This window comes from Octodon degus, unplaced genomic scaffold (genome assembly GCF_000260255.1).
Source record: "Octodon degus isolate 3935 unplaced genomic scaffold, OctDeg1.0 scaffold00173, whole genome shotgun sequence".
Classification (NCBI taxonomy): Eukaryota; Metazoa; Chordata; class Mammalia; order Rodentia; family Octodontidae; genus Octodon; species Octodon degus.
The window spans coordinates 2,503,249-2,530,082 of NW_004524749.1; the positions used below are offsets into that span (position 1 = coordinate 2,503,249).

A 26,834-nucleotide genomic window follows, 5' to 3' on the forward strand; every position below is an offset into this window, starting at 1 on the left:
GGCGGGCAGGGGGCTCGGCGCGCCCGGGCGTCAGTCGGGCCGCGGCGACGGCGGCAGGAGCGCGTCCCGGCGCCGCCTCGGGGTTGCTGGGTTCCTGGGCTGCTCTGGGAAGAGGAAAGCGAGGCGAGGTGCAGGGCCCGCGGGCCGGGCGCATGGCTTAGGGACGTCCCGCTTGCCGCGCCCCCAGCATGGGGAAACTTCACTCCAAGCCGGGTCAGTGCCCCCGCCGCGCGCGCCGCCACCCCGGCCCGCGTCCCCTCACCGCGTTGCTAACTCTCTCCCTCTCCTTTCTTTCCGGCTCCCGCCGCCGCCGCCGCCGCCGCCCCGCGCGATGTGCCTGCAGCCGCCGTGTGCAAGCGCAGGGAGAGCCCGGAAGGTAGGGGCGCGCGGGGCCACCGGGAAGGATGGGGAGGCACCCAGGCGGCGGGCGGCCGAAGGGCCCAGCGCGCTGGGTTTAGCTACCGGAGCCACCCCAACCCCAACTCACGCGACCAGACCCCCAAGCCCGCTGCCGGAGCGGTCCTCGCTCCTCCTGCGAGTCTCCTCCCCTCCTCGCGGTCCTGCGTTTCCACTTCTGACCCTAACCCCCTCCCCCTCCTGCGTCTCCGCTTCTGCGCCCGCTCATCACACCCCCAAGTCCCTTACCCTAAGACTCTACCCCCATCTTTCTGGCCGCAGTCCCTTCCCTCGGGATCTGGGCTCCCGTGCCCACGGCGCCCTCACTCCTGACCTCAGACCCCTTTTCTGCAGTTGGGGCCTCCAGTGTTCCTTCTTCTGATCCCTGAACCCCTCCTCTCCACTGTCTCACCCCTCTCTTGATGAGGTTTTGGTGATTTGCCTGTCCTGAGTAACCGCTGTCTTGGAGTTATCCCAGCTCTTGAACCCCTTGAACCTGTGAGCGCCTTTACTGGGCAGCCGCGCCCACTCTTTCCCTCCCCAGGGGTAACTTTCCTTGGGCCGCTGAGGGAAGGAGGCATACTCAGGGGCCTCTTGTCTCTTGTCCCAGGTGACAGCTTTGCGGTGAGCGCTGCCTGGGCTCGGAAAGGCATCGAAGAGTGGATCGGGAGGCAGCGCTGCCCCAGCGGCCTCTCGGGACCTCGGCAGCTGCGTTTGGCAGGCACCATTGGTCGAGGCACCCGGGTATGGTCCCCACCCTGTACCATCCCCTCACCCCTTGAGCCTCAGGGAGGAGTCTCCACATCCCAACTTTTAGCACCCTCTTAACACAGTGCCTAGGTCCAGAAGTCCTTATCTGTCCTTGCCCTACCAGCATGATCCTGTGTCCTCCTGCTTTGGGGAAACTTAGAGGTCATGCAGACACCTGTGTCTTGTCAATTGGGGGCAGAGGGCCACCTGGGGAGAGTGTCCTAGGTGAGGAGGTGCCACAGGTCCAGTTGATAAGCAAGGATTGCTGGTGGGATTTCAGGGCCTGCTGTGACTTCTACTTAGTATCTGTGGCCAGCATTCAATCCCGCTCCACAGGGGTGGGAAGGAATTGGAGTTATTGAGTCTAGGGAGATGGAGAGGCCATAGGGATGTGTTGGTGGAAGGCAAGGCTATACCCGCCAGGATCTTGTGGCCACCCGCCACCCGAGTGTGTGTAGCTTTCATAAGTGCCATCTGGCATTAGAGTAGAGAGCAAGGGGACAGAGACACCCAGCAGGGTCCTTAGTGTCGCCTGCAGGAGAAAGGGCGCTGGTCTGCCGTAGTCCAGGCACCAGCCTGTGCCTTCAGCCAGCAGGTTCCGGAGGCTGGAGTTGTTTCCAGAGAAGCAGTGAGTGTGACAGGGGAATGAGTGAGAGCAGCCCCAGCTCCTGGCCTGGGACTGGTGTTCACAGATGTCCTATGAGCTCCATAACTCTGCACGGGGCTTTGAGATGGGCTGCGTGGAACTCTCGCAAGCTGAGGATCAAAGGATGAATCAACTTTTTGATGTGACATTTAATTTTTTTTTTTTTTAACTTAGAGGGAAACAGACTGAGACTCAAGTCCACTTAGTTCTTTGGTCTTAGCTGGGGAGAGCCTGATGGAGACTTAGATGTGTGTGGGTTTGGATGGTGGGACCTGGTGGCTGGGTGGCAGGGGCCTGTGCCGGGAGGTGGGCCCGTACACTTGTGCTGTATCCTGGAGAAGCGCTCCCCTGCTCTTCCTCCTACATTGTCTGGTTGGGGCCTTTCTCTTTTCCAGTTGTCTCTTTGCTGGGTTGGAATTGGAGCTGCTAGTCCCTGTGGAAGGTCAAGCCGTGGTGGGTGGGGAGCATTGCAGTCTAGCCCTTTAACAACAGAACTACAAACTTCTCTTTTTTCCCCTTCATCTCTGGTTTTTCATCTACTTATTTATTTAAAGGCCAATGAACACGATCCAGTTTAGCCATATGAACAAATGCATTTGCAGCTCAAGACAGAGGCCAAGTGAGTGGATTTCCATTAATCAAGTTTTGGGTTTTTTCAGCCTGTTTATTTTTACAAAGTATTCCTGCAGAATGACATTTATTTGCAGTCCTTCCTTTTTTTTTTTCTTCTTTCCTAAACTGCCAGGCAGCTTTGCTCCATGCTAGAGGGGAAACTTGAAATACAGCGAGGGCTTACTTCAATTGACTTTTATCTTCAAAGCCATAACAAATGTTACCCGCATGTTTTTGGTGGGTCTCCTTGGCATCCAGTCTGAGAGGATGGGGTGGGGGGAGGAAAGAAGGAGAGGAAAACAAAAGTCTGTCGTTTTTAATTAAATAGTAGTGTTCCCAGCAAGAGGAATGCAAGCCAGTAAAAGTTGCCATTGGGGGAAATGAGGGAGGGTGAGGAGGGGGCCCTAGCTTAAGTCTGTGGCTTTGGTGAAGTCATGGAATTTTGTTGCTTGGTTTCTTCCTCCAGCTGAGGACAGCATGGGATGGTGCTTGTCCCCCTTCCTCCCTCACTCCCTCTCAGAGAAACGCTGAGGGGTCATTAATATTTGTTCAAAGTACTTTTGAAGATGTGAGGCATAGAGCCATCGGCATGACATGTGTTGGGTGGCTGGAGGGTGGGCCCAGTCATCAAAGACATTGAGGAGCAGGGCTCTCTGCCTCCGTGGGAGTTATTCTTAGTGGCTGCGCCTGAATGCCTGGTTCCTCACCTGCCCTGGTCCAGATGGCTCAGCTTCCGGGTGTGCAGAGCTAGGGAAGACGAGGCTTCCCTGGGAGATGGTCATGGAGAGCCCCAGGTGTGGGGTGGACCTGAAGCCTGTGAATGGTGCCTGGAGGAGCACTTTTAATCTTAATAGCTACCTCTTTTTTTAATTAGAAAAAAAATAGGCCATCAAACCCATGATTTCATAGATACGATTGTTTAGGATGAAGCTAAGTTAAAGAGATAGTGGAAAGTGGATTCAGAGAATAATGCTGAGTACAAGTGGTCAGCACTGTGAATATGAGACTGAATGCCCAAATTTGGGGACCCTGAGGGACAATAGTGGACTCTCCCCAGCCCTGTTTCATTTCCTGAGTGCCGCCAGCACTGGAGGGGCAGCTGGCAGGCTGTCCTGTGATATCATCGGTGTGTAGGAGGGCGTGGGCTCCAACGTGTGCTGGCTTCCAGGGCTGGCAGTGTCCTCCAGCCAGCTCCAGCCTGTCTCCAGGATGGCTTCTGTCTCTCCTCCACCTGGCCTGTCACCAAGTGGTTGGGGACACATTAGTGGCTTATCCAACTGATATTACTACTATTGCAGTGACAGCTACTATTTATTAAGTGCCTGTGGATGTCAAGCACTTTGCTTACATTATCTTAATCTCCCCGTAACCCTCTGGGGTTGCCTGCCAGCTGGTATGGACTGAGCATCTCTCCCTCCTTGGAGCACTTTCTAGGAGAGAGGAGGTCATATGTGGAGAGGCTGTGCACCAGAGTATGACTGGGAGGGTGCGCATGGACTCATGGGGGGGCACCAGCTGGCTGGCGAGCATGTGGAGATGAGCCGGGGTGGTGCCGGCTGAAGTGCAAGGGGCTGCTCTTCTGTCCCCTTCCCTTGTGGGTCTGAGGAACTCGGTGAATGTCCAGGATGGTTTCTCATTGCATGCAAGGTCCTGGAGTGTGAGAGGGTAACCAGGCTGCCACAAACCCGGGCCTGCTCTCCTAACTGCAGATAGCACTGAGGTCAGGCTTGGTTACATTTGCCTTTCTACACCTTAATTAGCTCCTCTGCAAAATGGATGTGTTATTATTTTTATGCCTAGTAGAGTGACAACAGATTACTCTTCATAAACAACCTGGATGGAGATGGAGGTGCATAGAATGGGATTATGAAAGCACAGCTATCTGCCTCCTCCCATTCCCCTGACTTGGAAGGACCCAGGCAAAGACCTGGGCTTTTGCCCCTTCCATGACCATGATAAAATCCAAGGGCACACGAGCTCATAGGAGAAAAGTAAGGGGAAGTAGGGAGGCTACAAGTAATCTGAAAGAAGAACAATAGGCCGAGCCATGCACATGCCAGAGAGCCATGTGGTGCACAGAACAAGGAAGGAAAACAAGCACAGTCGTCGCAGAGATGTGATGGAGAATCTTGGAAATGCACAGCAGCAACAGGCAGTTGGAAAAGAAGACCGATTGGAAATACTGGGCTTGGGAAAAGCAATGGGTGAATGCGAAGGTTTAACAGATGACAGACTAGAGGGCGAACTCAGGTGCTGGACAGGACAGTATGGCGATGCAGACTTCTGCGCCTCTCCTGGCTCACGTGGTGTGTATGTGTGTCTGCATGTGTGACTATGCACAAGCAGGTTTAAGACACCCCCCACCCCCAGGTTGACCCTTTTGTTCTTTTATAGCAGAGCTGCCTGCAGAAATACACTGTGAGCTGCAGGCCAGGCAAGCCTGCCGTTAGATCAAAGGCGGCTGCCAGGCGGTTTGGTAATTTGATTAGGGAGCACCTAGCACATTTTGATATTTGGGGAAGATTAGGAAGGTGCAGGCCTGATTGGAGCCCATGGGGATGGGCAGGGCTGGGTGATGAGATTGGAGGCTGGCCCAGCTGCTGCCCGAATGCTGGATTCCAGGGGAATTACCCTTGAATGATACCACTTGGCACAATTAAAAGGCCCCATGTCTTCACCATATGGAAAGTGTTAGGCCTCCTTACGTGGTTTCAAAGCTATGTGCCGGGAGGTGGACTTGACATTTGAGGTAGAACATAAATTAAGTACTTGGTGTTTCAGAATTAAAAGATGATTTGCTCTGCAGCTGGTGGAAGACTTGGTGTGGAGGAATTGGGCAGTGGTTCTCCCTGGCCGTGAGCACCACAGGTAGCTGATTCTTCACTACCAGGGGCAGCTTCGCAACCCAACTTCACTTTCTTTACCACAGGGAATAGGGAGGAGCTGCTAGGGAAGCTGAGCTGGGTTAAGAGCCAGTAGGCTGCTGGCCTCCCCTAGGTTTGGTCCTGTGGGGCTGCTGCTGGTGGCACTGTGGTACATCTTTGTGACATGGGTGCTGGTAGAGGATTCCAGGACTCCCTTGTCTTCATCCTTCCTAATCTGGAGCCAGGCCACATTCCTGTTGGTCATCAGGAATCCCCCTGTACATGCATGTTTTGTCAGAAACTGAGGGAAAATCGAATCCAGGAGGCATCCGTGTGTGCCCTGCCTGCAAGGACTGAGAACACAGGGTTATTGCCTCCCCTCTTGTGGAGGGAAGGTGTCAGAAGTGGGGTGAGAAGGTAAAATGGAGGAAAAGAAGCAGCCACCTGTGGTGTCCTCAGGGCACACAGTAGACACTTAGCATATACGGAATGAAGGATAGAAGGAAAGACTAGCAGAAATTAGATTATGAAGTCACCGTGCTCCCTCTTTCCCCAGCTGGCTTCTCCCCATTATTCCTGCTTCCCAGTTCTAGCTTCTGAGGTCCTGCTGAGTGAAAGAGTAGAATGGGCCTTTTTTAGACAGTCAGCCTGATTAACTAGATAATTATTAATTAATAATGAATAACAATTCATCCTTGATAATAATTCCCTGACTGCCAGGCACTGGGGATATACCAAAGAGTAAGAGGTAGGTGTCGGAAGAGGTCAGCTGTGGCATCAGAAACTTGGCTATGGAGAGCTTGAGCCTGGGTTAGGAGAGCGGCTGCTGGTGGACTGAGGATGGTACCCCAAGGGCCAAGGGGCAGGAGGCAGTGACTGCTGGCCCTAGAGGGAACCCATCTTGTCCTGGAACTGCAGAGTGCCTATGCCTGAGGGAAGAGGCTTCCTTGCCTGGGTGTACCACACCCAGAGAAAGGGACATGCAAAGTGACCCTTCCATGGGGGGGGGGGATAGTGTAGTGACACAGGTGAGTCCAGGGTCCTAGAATCCTCTCGGCTTACGATTTCTGCAGTTTCACTCAACTGCTGTGGATTCACACTCACTTTGGTTTAGAAATGTGAAATTTTTAGGTCACTTGTTCGATTCCAAGGCAGGCACTTTCCCTGCTACCTCCCCTGCTACCTCTGTGTCTGTCTGTCTGTCTGTCTGTCTGTCTGTCTGTCTGTCTGTCTGTCTGTCATCATTCCTTTCACAGCTCTTGTCTCTCACAGAAATTCTTTCTCCTTCTCTACCCCCCTGCCAAGGAAGGAAAAATTTCACTCTGCCCTTCTATCTGAGGGAGAACTGAGGCAGGAGCCCAGAATATCCTGGAAGAAATGCCAGGGAGCGCTGAAGGCCTCAGTTGTTGAATCTGGAAGGAGGGCTTTGATGTCACCCCGCTCCGTTTATTCTGGGACGCTGCCTGCTTCTTTATGGCTTCAGACTCTGCATGAAGAATGGGCGGCTTCCTTCAGGGCCTGGACCAAAGGCCCGCACACTCCCGAAGGGCAGCCCGGGGATGTCGCCTGCCTGCCAAACCCAGGTGGGGTGGGGGCCTTTTCTAAACACACACTCCAGAGACATAAGTAATTCTTTGATTGCTTCCCGGGCAAGTGGAGGAGCTGTTTATCCCTGTGGGTGCTGGTCACGGGCGTGGGGAGGAAAGCCTCAAGTCCCTCTGCTGAAGTCATCCTGAGAGAGGCACACATGAGCCTTGCCCGCCCGCCTGGGCAGGGCGTGTGTGCGTGCTTTGTGTGTGTGTGTGTGTGTGTGTGTGTGTGTGTGTGTGTTTTGTGGGCTTCAAGAAGCCAATCTGGGGTTTGCATTCCTTGCTTACAGAGCTATGTGGGCTGGGGACTGGGGGTCCAGGACCCTTTAAGGGCCCAGTGGGGTGACCTCAGCTGAAGGGCCCCTCCCACCTCTGAACAGAGGTCTCTGCACCGAGGGGCAGGGTACAATCATTCTGCTCAGCCCCCATTCTTGGAGCGCATTTATTCAGACCTTCAGGTAGCCGCACTACATGCGGATGCTCACTTAATGCCAGGGATCTGCTTGTTCTGAGCAGAGCGCACAGGCCTGTTTTTCACAGGACTTACCACCTAGTAGGAAAAGATAAATCCTTTAAAAGATAAATTCTACAGTTTGAGTAGTGATACACAACTCCAAAGAAGTACTAGGTGCTTTTTGAGCCATCTGACATCATCTGGGTGTTTATTCACTCTACAAATAGTGAGCTGCCTTCACCATGCCAGGCACTGTGCTTAGGATGGTGTGGAAATCATGAGGAACAGGACATCACTCTTATGTCACAGCGTTGAGAATGGGTGGAACTGAGCTCTTGTTATTGTCTCTTGTCTGTTTTTCTTCTCTTATTGCATTGGTTCCGGTCTCCTATGTACTCTGTTTAATGTGATTAAGTATCCTGTGTGTTGTTTATGTGCTTAAGGAAACTTGTTTCCACGTCTGGCTCATGAAGAATTATAAATCAGGAATAATTAGTGAATTATATCAAATGCTGTTAACAGACCAAGTCATTCTGTGCTGGTTTGATATATAAACTGTATAGGTGGTTTTCACTGCTAGATTCTCTAGTATTCAATTTATTTGCACTCCTAAAGTTAGTCTCCTTCTGTCATTATAGATTATGAAGCTGGCCATCCATAATGCATATCCAAGGGTTCAACCAACCAAAGATTGAAAATATTAAAAATAAATGTTTGTGCTGAGCACGCACAGACTCTTACTTGTTATTACTCCCTAGATGATATAGTTCCACAACTAGTTACATAACATTGACATTGTTTTAAGCAGGATAAATGGCATAGAGATCATTTAAAGGCCACAGGAGTGTGCGCGTAGGTTATATGCAAATGCTGAGCCTTGTTATATAAGGGGCTTGTCATCTGTGGATTTTGGTATCCACAGGGGGTCCTGAGTGCAATCCCCTGTGGATACCAAGGCATCACTGTACTCTTTTAAAACGTGGTTGTATTTGATATGTAAATGTTGTGCTTTGGATCTCTGCATGGATGTTTGTTCATTAGATTGGCTCATGGTTTGGGAAGACAGACACTGCGAGATGAAGACAATGTTAAAGGGAAGGTTGGAGGATACAGGATCTAGATCAGAGAGTACCAACCTGCAGGTGTCAGAGGTGGTCTTGGGGGAGATGCAATATAAGCTGAAACCCAGAGGTGAGCTGTAGAGAGTGGGGTGCATTATGGTCATATCTGTGTTTGATATGTGGACCAGTTATGGAGAGAAAGGTTTACAGCAAAAAAAGGACAGTTTATTTGAGATCCCGATTGAGGTCCGGGCATGCACCTGGCAGCCTTCCTAGCTATGTTGTGGGCCTTGGGCTTTTTCCAGAGGGAAGATAAGTGATGGGTCCTGTGTGAGAGGCCCTGTGAGACCTTTCATAAGAGACCAGCTGGCAGGTGTGGGGATTGCAGTGCCCTGAAATGTATGCCTGGCCTCAATGGGACAGGGCCTCTCAGCCCCAGCTAACTGTTGTTGACAGGCATCTGGAGTTGTAGGCAAAGCCTTCCCAATTTAAAAAACTGTCCACCAACTAGGGCCGTAGTACTTGGGGGTTTGCAGTTGCTGATGGAGACCTCAGTGTTTTTGTGGTGGTGGTAATGGTGATTGGTATCAGTGTGTGAGTGACAATGGGACACACAGGGGAGTGCAGGACAGTCTGAGCATTGTGTGTAATGATGCACCTGTGTTCCCTGTCTCATTGAATCCTTGCACCTGCCTCCTGGAGTGCTTCTCATGGTATGGATGAGGAGACAGGCTCACTGTCCAGCCTGGAGGGCTGCATCCAGAGCAGAGGCTATAGCTCTAGCCGAAGCTCAGTGCCATGAAGCTATGGCAGAGGGTTGCAGTTTGTCTGGAGAACAGTGTGGGAAGAAAGGTGGGGTAAATACAGTGAAGATGCACTTTGGGCTAGCACATGTCTGGAAAAGGTGGTGGAAGTGTGATGGAGCTGAAAGAGTCTGACCTTTTGAGTCCAAGTCTCAGGCAGCTTCTCGCTACCAGGTGGCCTTGGGCCAACTAATAGTTCATCTTGAATCCTCAGTCTTCACATCTGTGGAAAGGATGCAGTGATGATTCCTACCTTGGAGAGTTGTGCTGAGGGTGAAATAAGCCCATTTCAGCAAACTGGAAGATAAAGCAGATCCTGAGTCCCTCGCAGCCTTCTTATGCTGTTTGCTAGCAGTCACTCAGGTGTGTGCTGAGCGGGTGACCAGTGTGCCAAGTACGATGCAGGAAAAGAACAGGGTCGGTGAAAGAGGTCGGAGGAGATTCTGCTTTGGACTCAGGAGTGGCAGTGAAGTTGTTCAGACCCAGAGAATAAGCTGGAGGTGGCCTGCCCATGGAGGGTTTGCCAAGAGCCTTCCGGGCATGAGCTGCTGCTGGAAGTGCATGGGCCGAGGCATGCACGGGTGCTGCGCAGAGTCCCTGCTTCAAGAATGACTCAGGCCAGAATCATGCCTCTGAAATGCTGAGCCAGGAGCCTGAGATCCAGCCGAGGAGCAGGCAGTGCCTGTTGGGGGTACGTGGAGCTGCTCTGTGTTGCGGCCCATGGGGAGCCCATGGCTTTATGCTGCAAACCCTCTGTGACCCCAGCTTCTCTTCATTCTAGCCAGGTATGGGAAGGAGGGGGAAGACGTAGAAGTAGTGTCATTCTGGAGCTGTCTGGTGGCCACATGCAGGATGCCCGAGCCTTGAGCGTGAGGGGCCCCTGTCAGCAGGGCGGGCTCACGTGCACTCAGGCTACAGATGAGGGCTGGGCCAGGCTGCAGCCTCCCAGTGGGTTCATGCTGAGGGTATTTTTCTAATTCAGAAGGCTGCAGGGGCTAGACCCCTGTTTGCGGCACCTCCGCTGTGTAGGTTTGGGATGCTGCTGAGGGCCAGCATGCCCACTCTGTGCCTCTCTGCTATGTTGCAGGGTAGCTGTTGACCTTGACTTTGTTGTTTTGCCCTTCTTTCCCCCAGTGGTCCAGATAGACTGCAAAAGCAAAAAGCTGATTTAAGAAAACCCCTGTAAGCCAAGAACAGAGTGCCTCTTCAGAGAGTGCTGGGGGCTTTCTCTGAGCTCCCCTGTCCTGGGAAGTCCGAGAAGTACACTGGCTCAGCCAGTTCTTGGCATGGGTCTCCTGTCCTGCTGTTCTGTGACTGCAGGCTTACTGCGTCTGTTAACTTTCATCTGTGTGTCCTGGCCTGTGGGTGGGAGGTGCTGTTTGCTGGGTACCTACAGATGCCACATCCTCGGTTCTCATAGGACCTTGGTGAAGTAGGTGTTGGTAGTATATTCACTTTACCTACGGAGAAGCTGAAGCGTTAAGGAAGTCTACCACCTTGCCCAAGGACACTTGATTTAGAAATGAACTCAGTTTAGTGAGCAGAGTTTAGAAAAATGAAAAAGAATAAAAGTGTGAGAATAGTGTCACATACAGTAAGAATGAATATTGTTCTGTGTTACTTTCTGTATTACTAGAAACATAGATATTTATACCCCAAGCCGTAGACAGATGGCCACTATAACATGTAGTTCCTACTTGAGGTCATGGCCACATGATAGCAAATTGTTCCCTAGCAGATAGAGAAATGGGAAGACATCCAGAGCTCCCAGAGCATGAGCTGGACGGGGAGCACACGGGCCTAGTGGCAGTGGGAAGTCACTGAGTCAGTTTGTGATTTGCCAAGAAAATACAGTTCAGGCAAAGCATGGCAGGACGGCTTGTCTGTGGCTCTGCTGGCCCAGCTGAAGTGGTCTGTCTGAGACAGCTATGCCTGGTGATATGTCGGGCAGATGGCCTCACTTATGGCTAGCTTGGGCTCCCTTTATAGCTTGATCATCTCAGATGGTCAGAATCATATGGTGGCCGCATCTCCAAGAGTGCCAAAGGTGCAAATACCAGCCCTTCTGAAGGTTTAGGCCACTGTGTTCTCTTGGGTAGAGCGAGTACAGGTCCAGTCCGGGTTTAGGGAAAGGCGGTGCACAGGGTGTAAATACTGGGGGTGGGATTCATATCAGACAGAATATGGTTTAGAGAGAAGCCACTGATAAGTGGAGATTACAAAAAAAAAGAAAAGAAAAAAAAGAAAGAAAAAAGAAAAGGCGTGAAAAGAAAGGTGTCCATTGCACTTAGGTGACCACTGGAGTATGGTCATAGTTTGGTTTGGTAAGAGCTGTCCTGGTGGGGTGACAGCAGAGGCAAGGCTACATTGGGTCGGGCCAGGGCTGGGAAGTATTTGCACATCAGCAAAGGCACATTCATCTCTGTTACTGGAAGGATGCTGGATTGGTGACAACTCAAATGCTCATCACTAGGGGACAGGCTCACAAGCAGTGGTGCAACTGTTTCATGGGTTTCTGCACCTCGTAAGTGCAGGATGAGTTGGGGTCTCATGAGCTGGCAGGAAGTCAATCAAGAAAAGCTGCCAACTAAAGGAAGGACATAATTATAAGAAGACCATGATCCTGCTCCATGCATAGTTGTTCTTGGTGGGCCTGTTTCATGCATAGAGCCTGGCCTCTGTATCTGTGAGTTCCATGTCTGCAGAGTCAACCAACTATAATTGAAAAGTCAAAAAAAGAAAAGTTGGTACTCCTTTTTTCTTGTAGTTCCCTCATGGATACAGTGTAGCAACTATTTACGTAGCATTTGCATCCTGTTAGGTATCACATATCATCCTGAGATGATTTAAGTGTACAAGAGAATGTGTGCAGGTTGTGTACAAATACTACTCCATGCTATGCCAGGGACTTGAGCATCGACAGATTCTGGCATCTGCGGAGTTCCTGGAACCAGTCCCCAGCATACACAGAGGGACTGCTGTATACAGAAGTCTGCCAATGTCATTGCATGTTTGCAGGTGCATAGAGAAAAGTCTGGAAGGATAGCCTGTCAAAGATCAGAGAGAAGAACTTCACTTTGCATGTTAGGTATTTCCACACACTTGACTTTACAAAAATGAACGTGTATTAATTTGGGGACTTTTCAAAAGGCCAGTACATTAAAATGGGAGTGAAAGGTGAGGGGCTAGCACGGGTTAGCAGTTGTAGGAAAAGCTTTCCTGGAATGGGTAGAGAGGGGAGACAGGTGTTGGAGGGGGTCATGGCGTGGGGTCAGGCTCACTGTGGGCTGGGGACCAATAGCTCATGACCCTCCTGGGAGCTGTTTACCAGTCTGTGGTTTCCCTGCTCCCCACTTTCTAAGTTAGAAGCTCCCTGTCCTGAGGGACAGCCATGCAGACTGGGTTTGAAGGTGAGACCCCAGCACCACACAGTAGTGGGGGGGGTGTTAGGGGAAGGCATGGCATCCCACATTTGTAGACTCATGGGGACCTGAGGGGACCCTGCAGAGCAGCCAGTACTTTTCCTGACTGGTGACAAGCCCTCGGTTGATGGTGTGCCCTCCTCTCGCTTCCCCACGGTGATGCCTTAAAACTCTGTAGGTCCTCTTCTTAAAAGGGCTGTCTGGTGCCTCCTATTAGAACTGGAAGGAAGAAGGATGTTAAAGGGACAAATAGATTGTGTGGTCCGGTGAGCCGTCCTGGCCACACTGCAGTCTAGAAGCTCTCAGCCTCTAGGGCTGAGAACGCACATGGCCTTCCTTCTAGATGGGTAGATTGGAGCACTGGCTTCTGCTGTTGCAAACTGGGGCTTCTTAAGCCTGGAGATTTTGCTTGGCCGCTGCTGGTGCAGTTCCCGGGTGAGGGCTTGTGTCTTCAGCTCTCATCTGGGCTCTGGAAGGCACGCCATGTGCAGGGGCTAGAGGCGGCCGCCGTGCACAGTGCCAGTTCATCCTGCCAGTGCTTATCTGGGGCTTTGTGGTTTGCAAGGGCTTCCTCAGAGGAACAGTCAGTTAGGTAATGTTTGCAGAAACTTGGCCAGGATCGCTATTCCTACAATGGGGAAACTGAGGCCAGAGCACAGAAGCCCATGGGGCCAGCTCTTTGTGGCCCACCCTTGTAGCCCTAGGGTCATCTGTCCTGTTGGGCACTTGGCAGGTACTCAGGGAACATTTGCCAGGAGGGCTAAGCACAGAGCACCCAGCAGCTTGGGCGGAGGGCGCAGAACAGCAGAGGGACTGAGCTCTTTACGCAGAGCTCCTCTGCTCTGTACCTTTGAAGACCTCTGCTTGCCTCTCCCCCGCCCTGCAGGAAGGGTCTCACTTTTTGTGTGTGCGCTAAAACTCGCACATGATACGTGAATAAATACAAATTCAAATTAGTCCCAAAGGCATGCAGTTCACAGGTAGCCCCATTCCTCTCCACTTTCGGAGGCGCCTGCTGTTTCAGCCTCCTCAAGCTGCTTGTCTGTAGAAGCCCTCTTTGCTGACAGGAGTGAGGAACATCGGTATTTGTATGATACCTTAGTAATCCACTTCAGGTGGACAGTTACAGGAAAGAAACAGAGACTTAAACATATCGTTTAGCCTAAGCTGCATATGTACATCTGGTTCCACAGCTTACTTTTTTTTTTTTTTTTTAAACTTAACAGAATATCTTGGAAGTAGTCCATGGCATTGAAGATGATCTTACTGTTCTTATGACTTTCTAGCCTTTCCTCATAAGGATAGCCCAGAATTTATTGTGCTGATCTCCTCCTTTGTTGGGCATGCATGTCATTTATGGGATTTGGCCTGTAGTTGGCTTTAGATCAGCGTGTGTGTTTCTGTTCTCCACCGTCCTGATACACAGAGTGCATACTCTGTTGTGATCACCAAGTGTTGCTGTGCTGCTTTTGTGCCAAAGCCAGATTTCTCCCGATTGGTAGCTCTGAAGGCAGCCTCAGGGGACTTGGTGCTTCAGTAGGTGCAAGTCTTCCTTGTTTGAACTTGTGAGGGCCCTCTGGGTTTCAAGCCTGTCTCAGCGGTTTCATTCAAAGGTGTCACTGGCCCGTGTGACCATGGAGCTGACTCCAGGTGCAGCTGGATCTAGAGCTCAGACTTCCGGCTCAGTAAGCTTTGTCTTCAGCTCTGCTTTCCTTTGGGTCGGCTTCCCTCGTGGCAGATTCGTCCAGGTGCTGCTGGTTGGGCACTCAGCAGCCTGCACTTCTATCTTTAGCTGGAAGAGATGGTTTTGGCGAAGTCCCAGGTTACTCCTGTTGTTTTGGGGAGATGCACTCCTTGCCAGTGCGTCTGGAGAGAGCCTGGGCTGGGCTTCGCCACCTCCTCCACGTGGCCCACCTGGAGCAAAGCGTTTCTTTCTAGCTCACAGCCTTTCTAGGGTGATCTAGTTCTTAACCTTCAGGCACTGGTAACAAGACCCTTGGGAGTCTGCTGGAGCTGATGGCGTCTCCCTCCACAGGTGAGCGCTCTACACCTTTAACTGCAGCCTCAGGGTGTCTACAGTGCCTCTTCCCCTAACTCTGCTGTGTGCGTCTTCTCCTAATTTGAGGGGCAGTGGACTTTAGACCAGGGTTTGTACTGGACTGTATGAGCTTTGCCTCTTAAATTTCCTGACCTCTAGAATGGAGAGCAGAGTACCCCTTTGGAGTGGCTTCGGATTAAATAAAATAATGCACAGGGCCACGTAAGGCTTAGCATGTGGTAGTGCTCAGTGAACATGCTTGGTCGCCCAGTAAGGCTGCTCAAGCCACTGTGTGTCCCAGGAGATTTCCATTAACCCCAAGAGTTACCATCTCTTCAGGGCCCCAGTAACGTTGCTGTTTGATGGGTAGAGAGGTTCAGAAAGAATACTGAATTGTTATTAAATCTTCCCTGTTTACAGATGGGAAAATGAAGTCCCAGGCAGGCTTCAGTAGCTTTTCCTAGAGTCCTGGAGTCAGGTTGTTTTAGATGTGAGTGTTTTTCTACTCTGATGTAGGACATCCCTCATGTATTTTATGAACTGGACCTCTTCTCTGGCCATGGACAGACCACAGGGGATGGCTCACCTGAGCACTGTGGCCACTTGCAGGAGTTCTCTGATCTCACCCAAGTCCCTCCCAACTCATGAGTCCAGCTGTGGCTCTGCTGCCTGCCTGGCTGGACCCCAGGGCCTGGTGGTGGGTATTGTTCTGGTGGAAATGTGAGCTGGAGCTTTGCTTTGAGTATATTAAGACACAAAGTCCCTGTGGTTAACAGCAAATTAATCACTGCACTAAGGAGGGACCGTCTTTGGTAGACATGACTTCATGAGCTTGTCATAATGTCTGCCCCTGCTGTATTTCACCCTCCAAGATTTTGACTTTCAGAGAAGGAACTGCAGATAGAGTTACCAAGTTATACAGAAATATTTTTCCTGGGCAGAAGATTGCTTTATGGCGAGAGCCAGTTATTTCAGGAGACAAGCAAAAGGCCCTTTATTCTCACGTTCCGTGGGAGGAAAATATTATGCTAGAAGCCTGCTTCTTGGACCAGCTCTTTGCAAAGCTGGACTGCATTTCTAGAGTTAGGAGTGCGTACCATGAGATGGCTCAGGGAGGCCCTGAAGCCCCCCAAATGCACCTACCTGCTCTTAGCTCTGTTGGGGGGCTTAGGGCTAGTTCTGCAGGCAGCAGGCAACCTAAGAGAAGAGAAGCGGGGGAACGGTAGAGCAGGGAAGGGCGGGATCAGAGCCAGGCTCTCACCTGGGGCGGTGTGGCCCAGAGGGCTAGAAACTAGGAGCTGGGTGTGCCAGTGAGAAGGCCCCAGGATGGAGAGCTAGGAAGTCTGGGTCAGTGCCGGCTCTGCCACTACCCTCCATCTGACTCTTCTAAATTGAGGACACCAGCACTACTCACAGTGTGTCCCCCATGCCAAGCGCTTTCTTGGTTGCTCCATCTGGGGATGCCCGGGGAATTGCTGGGGGGCAGGCAGTGGTCCTCCCTTCAGCCCCACTGCTGAAGCAGCTCACTGCTTGGGCTTTTGAGTGCAGAGGGCCTGTGCAGCGGGACATTTTCAACCTGGGCCATCCTAGCAGTTTGTGGGCCTTGTTCCTTGAACTGCTGTTAGTGCGGAACGGAAGGGACTGATGTGTCCCGGAAATGGAGGGGTGGGTGTCCACTTGGTTGTGCTTGGGAGGATGGGTTTGACCTTTTCAGATCAGGACTCCTCGCTCCCCTCCCCTGATGCGGAAGAGGGATGTCTGCCAACAGTTTTGTTTGTGTCTGGAGCAGCCTCGTGCCTGATAAGGATGCGGCCTCGGTGCTCTCTTCTTGTGGCTGACCATAATCCCTTTTAAGTTGGGCGGTTGGGAGGGTTGATTTATTTCCTTCTCCTCCCCACCTCCCTTTCATTATTTAGAATGTGAGGGAGAGTTTATCTTGTTCTCTAGGAGATCTATCATTTTGGCTCTCGAGTAGCATCCAAGTTTACAGAATGGAGTCTGGTGCCCGGAACCTTCTGGTAAATATTTTGGGAAGTTGGAGTCTGATGGCATCATGGCCCATGGGGTGGGCAGTGGGTGCTTTTCTATGTCTTATGATATTGAACCTGGATTTGTCTCCTGCAGTGTCTGTGCATAGGCTTTGCGTTCATGTACATTTCTGCCCAGAATTCCTGTCTCTTTTCCTGGTCCTGGCTCTGAGGAATCTCTGTGCTATTACATCCACAGGCATTGTCATTGCTTTCCTACTTCTGCAGATGTGCCCACTGCTCACGTCAACCGGGAACCCTGCTTCCTCCTTCCCATTCAGGCCACCTCTATGTCCACCCCCCGCCCCCAGCCTTCAACCTTGCTGAGGCCTCCTCATTGTTCCTGAACACACTCCCATTGCTTTGCTGGCACCTTCTTTGTTCTCTCTCCGGTTGGCCAAGACAGGTTGGTGGGTCCTGGGCAGGATCTAGGCTCTCTCAGGTCGCAATGTTCTTTGCAGCTAAATGGAATAGTAACAAAAAACCCACCTCCAGAGCAAGTAGGAAGATTAAAAGGCAGTGCTGGTGTTATCGGGTAGTTCCTGTAGAAATGGCTCAACCATCGAAAGTATTCCAGGTCCTTCTTGGCTCCAACAAAGAATTGGGCAAGTCAAAAGCAGTGCCAGAAGTTTATTTGAAAAGTGGGGGTAAGTTGATGTGGAAGAGACTGGTATGGAGACAGTGACGAGCAGTGCATGAACTTGAGAGTCTTAAAGTCACAGAATTAGCCAAAGGGGTCATCTGCCAGCCCTTCTTCTGGGGAGATGGGACTCAAGAGTGGCTGGGCTCCATGGCCCTTCGCTGGGTCTGCAGGCCTGGCACACATGCGGCTCCTTGGTTGGTGATGGGGGTCCTCACACAGCTTGTGTGAGGGTGTGTGAGCAGCATGGAGGGAGAGTCTTGAGACTGTGGAGCAGGGGCTCCTCCAATTCCAAAGCCTCCAGGTATACCCAGTCTGGTTCCAAAGGCTGTGGGCAGTTGACTGTCCTCATCCCAGCCATGCTGCTCATCCCTCCTGATCACTTCGCCCTGCAAAAGGCAGAGCTCAGCCTCAGTGTTTCTAACCTGGTGATCTTAGAACAGGGAACCCAGCATCTTTGTTTGTAGTACTAAAGATAAAATACAGGGCCTTTACCCTGAGTGACATCCCTAGATCTGTTTACTTTTTATTTTGGGACATGGCCTTGCTAAGTCACCCGAGCTGGGTTTGCACTTGTGATCCTCCTGGCTCATACCCCTAGAATGCTGGGGAACCAGGGGTGACACTGGAAGGCCACATCTTAAGTTCTCCAGGCAGGCTCAAGTCACTGACACTTGCCAGTCTTGAGAAAGACTTTTGGTTCCACTCCCACCGTACCGTGTGGCCACTGGGCAGCTGTCATTTTCCTACAGTGTCCCCAGTCCTCCTTCTGAAGGCAGCCCCAGGGGAGATGCTCAACTCAGCCGGGCCCTGATGGGTGCTCAGTGGCACAGCCAGGATGGCCTGCGCAAGCGCAGTGAAGGCCACCACCAGCAGGTTGCCGTGTGGGGACCTCCAGTGCCTCGCACAGCGCTGCAGTGGTTGGGGCAGGGACTGAACTGTCCCCACATCCTCTGCCACCCTCAGAACAGAGTTGTGCGAAGATGTCCCAGCCATCCCATAGCACATCTCCCACTGCATGCACCGAGGCCGCAGACACTGTGGTTGCTCTGTGGACCCTGGAAGTGGAGTCTTTCCCTAGGCTGCCTCCATGGCCGTGCGCCTTCCACAGAGCACGAGCCATTGGGCTCCGCACAGCCTGCTCCTTGGGAGCCAGGTACCGAGTGCAGAACTCTCCTAGGCTTTCTCCACCCCACAGGACTCTGCTCCTGCCCTTCCTACTTCCATTTCACTGATGAAGAAACAGGCACAGAGGGGGAAAAGGGATGGGAGAGGAGGGCTCGGTGGTGGACATCAGTAGCCTCTTTGAATCCAGCCACTGGGTTTCTAGCAACTCTTCCTAGTGGCCTTTTGTGCATCAGGACAACTGGGGACAGTAGCTACCCTGGGCTCAGCCTTGGTGATTCTGGGTCATAAGTGTCTGATACCTCTGAAGGAAATAGGTCAGGCCTGCTTTGGCTACAGGGGCTGAGAAGGAAGATGGCTATCTCTGAGGAATAGTGGGGTATTGTCACCACCAGGTGGGGACTGTATTTATCCAGGTAGGGCCTCCATACATATGCATATATAGGTGTATGCATAAAATGTGTGTATTCACATACAGATCTTAAAATTTTATTGGTGTCTTTTCAAGTCATTTTGAAGTAGACATCCTCACTCCCATTTTACAGATGATAAAACTGAAGCTCTGTATGGTAATGTGCCTTTTTCCAGGTTACACCGGTATCCAGGGACAGAACTTGATGTTAAAGTGGAAATGGGGACCGCTTGTACACATTGTGTTCCTGTGCTGCTTCCTTAGGGGTTGGTTTCACTCAGCCTCTGCACCTGTCAGATGGGTACACTTCCTTTCCTTGCCCAGCCTGGCATACAGCACTAGGACCCTGCAAGCTGGGATTGGAAGCTGCTGTGTGTGAGTCACCCTCCTGGCCCAGGATGATTGCCATGGCTTGGGCTGAGGTGTCCTGGGAGGGCCTGTTTGGTTTGTTGACCTTTCCAAGGGATGCTGGACCTCTCTGGTGCCCTGACTGTTCAGACGTAGCCACCTTCCCCCCAGGGACTAAATTTAGGATTCCTCAGGGTCCCGCTGGACCTTGTCTTGTTTTTGGAAAGTCTCCATTTTGCTCCTCCTGCTGTTGGTGGCTGGAGCCCAGCCCCAGCCCTAGCCCAGTGACAGTCCTGCCTGGTCTCACTCCCGCTCACTCTGGCCTGAATTGATCTTGTTGGAGTTAATTAGCAGCTGGCCTCGAGGGCCTGGCCTCTAGCGGCCAGAGGAGCTGTGCTTGGGGTGTGCCAGGAGCCAGGGGGTCCCTCCCCTCCTCGCTGCCTAGCTGCCGTCTAGAGCTGAGGCCCGCTGAGGGAGGTGCTGGGGTTTTCTTTGGCGCTTGGTGAGTAAATGGCTGTGTCTCTCCTTTCTTCTGAGCCCTGTAAAAATAAGAAGTTAAAAGACCCTAAAGTTTGAACAGTAAAACCAAATACATGAAACCAAGCTGTTTCCATGTGGGGGCCACGGACTGTGAACACTCAAGTTTGAAACTTCCTCTCCTCGGAATTTCTGGAAGCCTTGGAAACTTTTTCCTTTTCCCTTTAAACATCAGAATTGGCTCAGGGCGTTCTTTAAAAGCATAACCCTGGTGCTTCTCACAGCTTGATTTAATACAGCTTGAATACAATAGTAACTTCTGAACCCAGCGTTCTTCAGAGAGCTGCAGAGTTGTTTCATGACACCAGTAAGTGGGGGTGCGTGTGTGTGTTTCTCCTTTAGCCAAGAAGTATATTCTAAGATTTATTAGATTCTTCCTTGCCCTCCCCCTAGTAACCCAGATTCTTGCCTGAAGGAGAGGAAGGGAAAGTTGTTCAGAATGAGTCCTTTAGCAGGGGCCCGGAAGGTAGGAAGAGTGGGCTTCTGAGAGGGGGAAGTTGGTGCCAAGTCTTTGGTACCTGAGGCCACCTGATTTGGTGGTGGTGGTGGTGGTGGGATGTCCTCAAGGGCTTTCTGCATAGTCCAGCCCAGGTCTGGCTGTAGGAACATCAGAAGGAGGGTGACTGTATTTTGAGGGAGGAGGAAGGAAAGAAGAGGTGGGTACCTTCCAAAGGAATGTATTCCTACCTCCTGGGACTGGGTTTGTCAGCCCTGAGTGCCTGAAGAGGGTGTTGGGCAGGTGATGGTGGGACAGCACTTGCCCAGAAATACCTCAGATTCCTCACCCATGTCGGTCTTTGAGCTACACAATTCTTCATTCCCAAGGCCCTTTCCTGGAGCCGTATGGTCAGAGTTTGGCCTTTTGAGAGCTGAGGAGCCCGAATGCTATGAATGGGCTGTGTCCTCTCCCATCTGGATTCAGCAGAGTCTGGTGGAGGCCGTGACTGGTGCCAAACAGGCACATGTTTGTAAACCTCACAGCAAAAAATAATTTTGTTGTCAGAATTTTAAAATGGTAATGTTACACATAAAAATCCAGGTTTCAGAAAATGGAAGATCTGAAATTACCAGGGAGGGCTGTGTTTTGGTGTGGCCACCGTGCATGGCAGTTTTGAGCTTGAGCTGGACTTCTAGATGGTAGCTAGCATGGGACTTAGGCACATTCTTCACTGCCGTGACTGGTGGAGAGTGCTCCTGGCATCTCATGAATAGAGGCCAGGAGTGCTCCCAAACATCCTATGATGTGTAGGATAAAGAATTATCTTGGCACAGTGTCAAAAGTTTAGTAGGCGAGCACATGGATGGCACCAGGCCGACTGCCTGAGCTCCAGAATATTCTAGAAGACTCCAAGCCCCTGAAATTGGTTGCTGGTTTCTTGCCAATCTGTGTGCTGTTTTAAAAAGTTGGGATTATATACTCATTTGTCTCCCTTCAGCTGAGAATCCTACCAAGTCTTGAACAAACTCTGGACAGATGGGTGCATGTGGCTGGTAGATGTGTGGGTGTTGCTTTAACAAGCTCCAGGACAGAGCCAGGGGAGCAGCCGCTCCAATCTCGTGGCCCTGTCCATCAACCCAGGGCATCTGGCCACTTTATCCCCTCCCTTTCCCTAGGTAGCAAGAGTTGATATTGGTAATCAGGACTTCAATATTTATAACCTGTGACTAATAAAGTTATGGATTCTCAGCCCCATCACTGGGATGGAGTGGTGATTGCTGGGTCCTGCCTGTCATGATGGCTCCTGTGGTTCTTTGTGCAGAGCTGGCTTAGAGAGCAGGGTGTGGGATATGAGCCTGAGCGCATCCAAGAGACCCCAGCGCTGGCTGGAGAGTGGCAGAGGGGCACAGGCCTTGTTGGTCTCGCTGGACACCTGAGGCTGCCCTGATGAACAGCTTGAAGCCTCACCCGTGGCTGCTACCCTACTGTGTCAGTTTGCTTTCTTCTTGCTGAGACATGGTACCCAGTACCAACAATTTAAAGGAGAGGCTTAAATTTGCTCAGTTTCAATCCATGATTGGATGGTTTCAAGGCAGAGATGTCATGGGAGAAGGGCTTGGTGAAGCAAAGCCACTCGCCTCATAGAGGCCAGAAGCAAAGCAAGGGAAGTGTTCTGGAATTGGATGGGCAAGGGCCCGATGTGGACCTCACTACACGCTCCAGGACACACTTAGAAGTGTGCTTCGTCAGTCCCTGGGAGCAGGTCCCAGTGCCAGTCAAATTGCCATGCCTTTGTCGTGGGAAGGCAGGCCCGCCCTTGACTTAGATGGGGATGGTGGGAGGAGCAGGGATGTCTGTACGTGCTCTGCTGTCCTCTTACTGGCATTGCAGCAGCCAGGTGTCCGCATCTTTTGATCTCATGTCCTTCCCCATTGACCAAGGTGCCCAGAAAACCTCTCCAGAGGGGTGTTGGGCAGACAGGCAGCACATGCCTGGTAAATAGTGTTTCTTTTCCAAAATGATTTCACAAATTATCGTGGTTTTTTGTCAGATTGCTTTATTGAGGTTTGACTGACATGGAAAGAGCCACACTTATTTAATGTGTGCAACTCCTGTGGCAAGAACCCTTGTAAGACCACCACCACCACCCAGGGGACGGGCGGATCCGCCACCTTCCGGGTGGCCTCCTGGCCCTGCAGTTGCATTATTAGAGTGGACAGGTGAGTGTGACGAGAGCGTCTAACAGACCTGCCCTCTTAGGAGATTTTAAGTGTGATCAAAATACATGCTGTGCTTAAATAAATTTTATTACAGCAAAAGACAAATTCAAAGCGAAGGGAAATGTTTCGAGGGGAATTAATGGCAGTGTGTCTTCCGCTGCAATGAATTTTCAAAATGTAAGCACCACTATATTTTTCTCTATGTGTTTTCCTTAATTTTAATTTTTATTCTTTTTTTGTGTGTTTTAGGGAAAGGTCTACAGGGTGTTCAGGGTCTCACTACTAGACTGGACTTGTAGTGATCCGCCTTGTTTACAGCCTCCCAAGAGCTGGGATTACAGGCGCGTGCTACCATACCACACCCCACCACACCACACCCAATCTTAGCCACCATCTCCACCAGCCCTGGGGGCAGGGCCAGCACGGCAGGCCCGGAGTATTTTTATTTTTTTTGATACAGCGTCTTTCTACACAGTTCAGACTTGTAGTGACCCTCCTGCCTCAGCCTCCAGAGTGGTGGGATTATAGGTGTGCACCACCATGCCCAGTTTGGGTGGCCAACACAGCGTGCTCAGAAACCTGGGACTGCCATGGCATGGTACTAGGAATTGAACTCAGGACCTTGTGCTTGCCAGGCAGGCGCTTAGACCACTGAACTGTCTCCCAGCCCACATCACTGTGTTTTTCCCCACCCATTATACACTGTGATAGCTGTAGGCACTAAGCAGTGTAGGTCTCTAGACATGTTTAACTTGCACACAGATTTTTTTGCCCTGTGACCGCCAGCTTCCCATTTCCTCCTCTCCTAGCCTCTGGCAACTTCCATTCCACCCAGCTTCTGAGTTCGGCTATTTTAAATTCTACATTTAAGAGAGATAATGCATTGTTTACCATTCATGGTCTGGGCAGGCAGCACTAAGCATGCAGGACCCTAAGAGGTGAGGGCATTCAGGTGGGCTGCCTGTGGGAGGGAATGGCCAGTCCGACAAGCTGGGCTTTCTCCACACTGCTTTTGCCTTCCGCAGCTCACTCAAGGACTTGTCTTGGCCCACAGCATTTCTCGTTCTTCCTGGTCCTGTTTTAAGTGAACTAAGCCCATTTGTACAAGTAAACTTTGACAAGGCAAAGATGCAACACCTTGAGTTTTGTTTATACTGACAGAGAGTCCAAAACAGGTATCATGGTTGGAAGGCGACACTTGCCTCATGATCTAGTGACCTGGGCACCTTCTGGCTGTGGCTTATTCATTGGAGGAGTAGATGTGCTTCCCACTTGTTAAAACCTGCAGGTACTAGGCATATGAGCCATTACTGCTCACATTCCACTGGTGAGGAGGAACTGCGTGGCCACACTTGAAGGGGTACTGGAGAGTGTCCCAGTGACATCCTACCCTGTGGAAAGAGGGAGCAGGGGTTTTTAGGGGCATCTACCAGCTTTGCTATCACTCCAGCTTGAGTTCGTGTTCCCTTTATAGGTGCATTGCACATCTGAACTTCCTTTTTACCAGGCCTTTGGTACTTCAGTGGGCTGTATCTACTTTTACCTTCCAGAAATGTGTGTGTGTGTGTGTGTGTGTGTGTGTGTGTTGCTGGGGATTGAACCCAGAGCCTTACACGATAGACAGGCATCCACCAATGAGCTATATCACCAGCCCCTTTATTTTCTTTTGAGTCAGGGTCTCATTAGGTTATCTAGGCTGGCCTCAACCTCAGGATGCTCCTGCCTCAGTCTCCCCAGTAGCTGGGGTCACAAGCGCGTGCTACCACACCTGGCATGCCTACCTTTCTTATCTCACAGACCAGCGTTGTTGCTGGCAGGACTAGTGCCTTGCTGAGAGACTCAGGCCAGCGCCCGGCCCGACGCTGCCACGGTGTACACCTCTCACTGCTGTCTCTGTTCATCAGGTTCTGCCCACCACCCCCTCCCAGTTCTGAATATGCCTAGGAGTCCTCCTGGGCACTGAAGCCTGGGCACCTCCTGGGCAGCAGAACCATCTGTGTGTCTCCTGCTCTGTGCTTGGTGACACCTCATTTCATCAGAGGCTGCGTTTGTCTCTAGGAATGAAATTGTCACCACAGCCCCCTGGAGAAGTCACTTTGTGTCCATGAGCCTCGTCTTTAAAATAAATAAATAAATAAATAAATAAATAAATAAATAATTAAGCTGAGACATGGCCCTGGGGGAGAGTGCTTGGGCTCCATCCCTGGCACTGCAGACAAACAAATGTCCTTGCAGAGTGCTGGCGCCTGCCACAGGAGCCATTCTAAGTGGGTGGGTGCCCCTCTGAGTGGGTGCTTCTGCGCTCCGCCCTGCTGCACCTGCACATCCTTAGTGGTTACAGCCTTTTTCATTACTCTCTCCAGGTAAGTTTTCTGGGTTTTTGTTTGTTTCCATTTGAGAATAAATCACAATTCTGAAAGGGACTTCGGCAGTGTTGTCATGACAGCAGAATGGGATCCTGTGATGGGCTGGCGACTTGGGCTCTCTTCTCCGTGCCAGTCAGTTAGCTCATCCCTTTCCACATGTGGCAAAACCAAGCCAGGCAGAAGAGGGCCCAGTGCTGGGCTGGTGCCTGCAGGAGGAAGGCCTGTGTCTCTGGGAGCCCCAGGGGGTCCCAGGCCGCAGACACTTGGGGAATGAGTTTAGTGAGCAGTTACTCCATTCTATTTGCTAGAGATTGAATCAGCTGGGCTGAATCATGTCTCCAGGGATTTTTTATTTGACCTGATCAATTTTTTAAAAATCTGAGCCAGATTTTAAAATGTGGGATTTTAGTTGGGCATAGTAATGTATACCTGAAATGCAGCCACTCAGGAAGCTGAGGTAGGAGGGTCACAAGTTCAGTCAGGGGTAGCCTGGGCAATTTAACAAGACCCTGCCTCAACATAAAAAGGCCTGGAGGTGTGACTCAGCAGTAGACTGCCCAGTACTGCCGAAAAGAAATACAAGTGGGATTTCTCTTAGAAGTCCAGATTTTAGACTTCTATTTAAAAACCAGAAAAACTGGTATCCCTGGCCTTAGCTTAGCCCACAGCTGGATGTGGCTGTGTCCCCGGATAGTGCCCATGGCCCCCCAAGGTCCCTGTCACATCCACCAACTATGTCTGTCATTTCTCTCTCTTGCCTTTCCTCTTGCATACATTTTTCTTACAGGAATGTTTCTTTTTAACCTTTCTGTTTTTCTCCTTTAAATATATTGTCAAGGATGGGGTGGGGGAGAGGTACAGAAAGGAGGCGCTTTATGGAAAGGAAAATGAAAGCTTGTTTTTCATGGAGGCCAAGGGTGCTTCTCTGCTTCCTGTGCAAATATTCAACCATGCCCACCTTGCTTCGCTCCTGTGGGATTGGAGCCGGTGACATCTGCCCCGTATGGATGCATGGCTTTCCTGGCATATTCCCCGGTGTGTTATCCCATCCCATTTGGGAGTGGGGAGAAATTTCAGATAAAAATAAAGCTGTGAGATAATGGGATACAGCAGCCAATTAAAGACGTTTCTTTACTGCAGAACTTCTCAGGGCCTTTGATGCTAATGAGCTGCCAGGGCTGATGTGCAGTATGAATCTCAGATGTGGGTTTTAGTGTCATCCGGTGTCCTTCCATTTAGCGAGCAGTCTTCCAGGCCTCTGGCCAGGAGACCCATGGGGTGCAGTACTCTTGCTTTGGGTGCTGTCTCCTGCCCTCACTCAGTGTGTGTCGCATTTCCTGCGTGTCATGCCACATGGATAGAGGCCTCCCAAAGACACAGGCCTTGCCTGTCAGAAAGCTTTGTCTTCTGCCAACGTTTCATGGAGATTCCAGCCGGCCTGCCACTTGCTCAGAAGCAACTTGCTTAGGCAGCAAATGCCTGCTGTCTGGTGGGCTGCTGGCTCTGGGCATCCTGGGGCTTCCACAGAGCTGCTGGTTCACTTTTCCATCCAGAATGATGTTGTACTATTTTGCAGCAGCTCTCTGCCACTGCGAGAGGCAGGAGGAGAAGCCCTTGGGAAGACAGAATTGTGTGTGTGGGTGTGCACGCCCATTATCACTACTGACCTTTGTGTGCTGAGGGCTGGCTAACTCAGGAGGCAGGGAGCATGCAGCTCACTGCAGGGAGCAAGGGCCTTTGTGTTCAGCCTGCAGTGTTGCACGGAATGGTTCTTGGAGGGCGTTGGGAAGACTGCCTGTTGCTTACTCTAAGCTCTACATATTGGAAGGGGTATTTCTTGCCCAGAAATGTATTTGTCTCTTTGCCCAGCCATAGAAGGCTGTCCTGGACCATATGCCAGCCTTCATCTGCAGAGCTCCCTGTTCTGGTTCTAAGAATGCCCCAGCATATTCATCTATCCAAGGATGTCTCAACTAATTAGCCCATTAGGGCTGATGGGCCTCAGATTATGATTGGGAGCTGGCTGCTAATTATGCCTTGAATGTGATTTCTAGTGAACCAATTAAGGACTCTCCCAGAGCTGTTC

At 51.2% G+C, this 26,834-nt stretch overlaps 1 protein-coding gene across 2 annotated transcripts in view; it reads left to right on the top strand.

The window, feature by feature from the left end:
- The window catches only part of Nkd1 (naked cuticle homolog 1), an 86,211-nt gene continuing 59,377 nt past the window's right edge, over positions 1 to 26,834 (top strand). The window contains exons 1-3 of one of the 2 annotated variants that reach the window (XM_004643391.3): positions 1 to 213; positions 344 to 376; positions 1,007 to 1,140. In XM_004643391.3, the coding sequence (XP_004643448.1) occupies positions 189 to 213; positions 344 to 376; positions 1,007 to 1,140 (192 nt within the window). In that variant the 5' untranslated portion in view covers positions 1 to 188. The remainder of the gene's footprint in view (positions 214 to 343; positions 377 to 1,006; positions 1,141 to 26,834) is intronic. The other variant, XM_023703505.1, reaches the window with a different exon arrangement.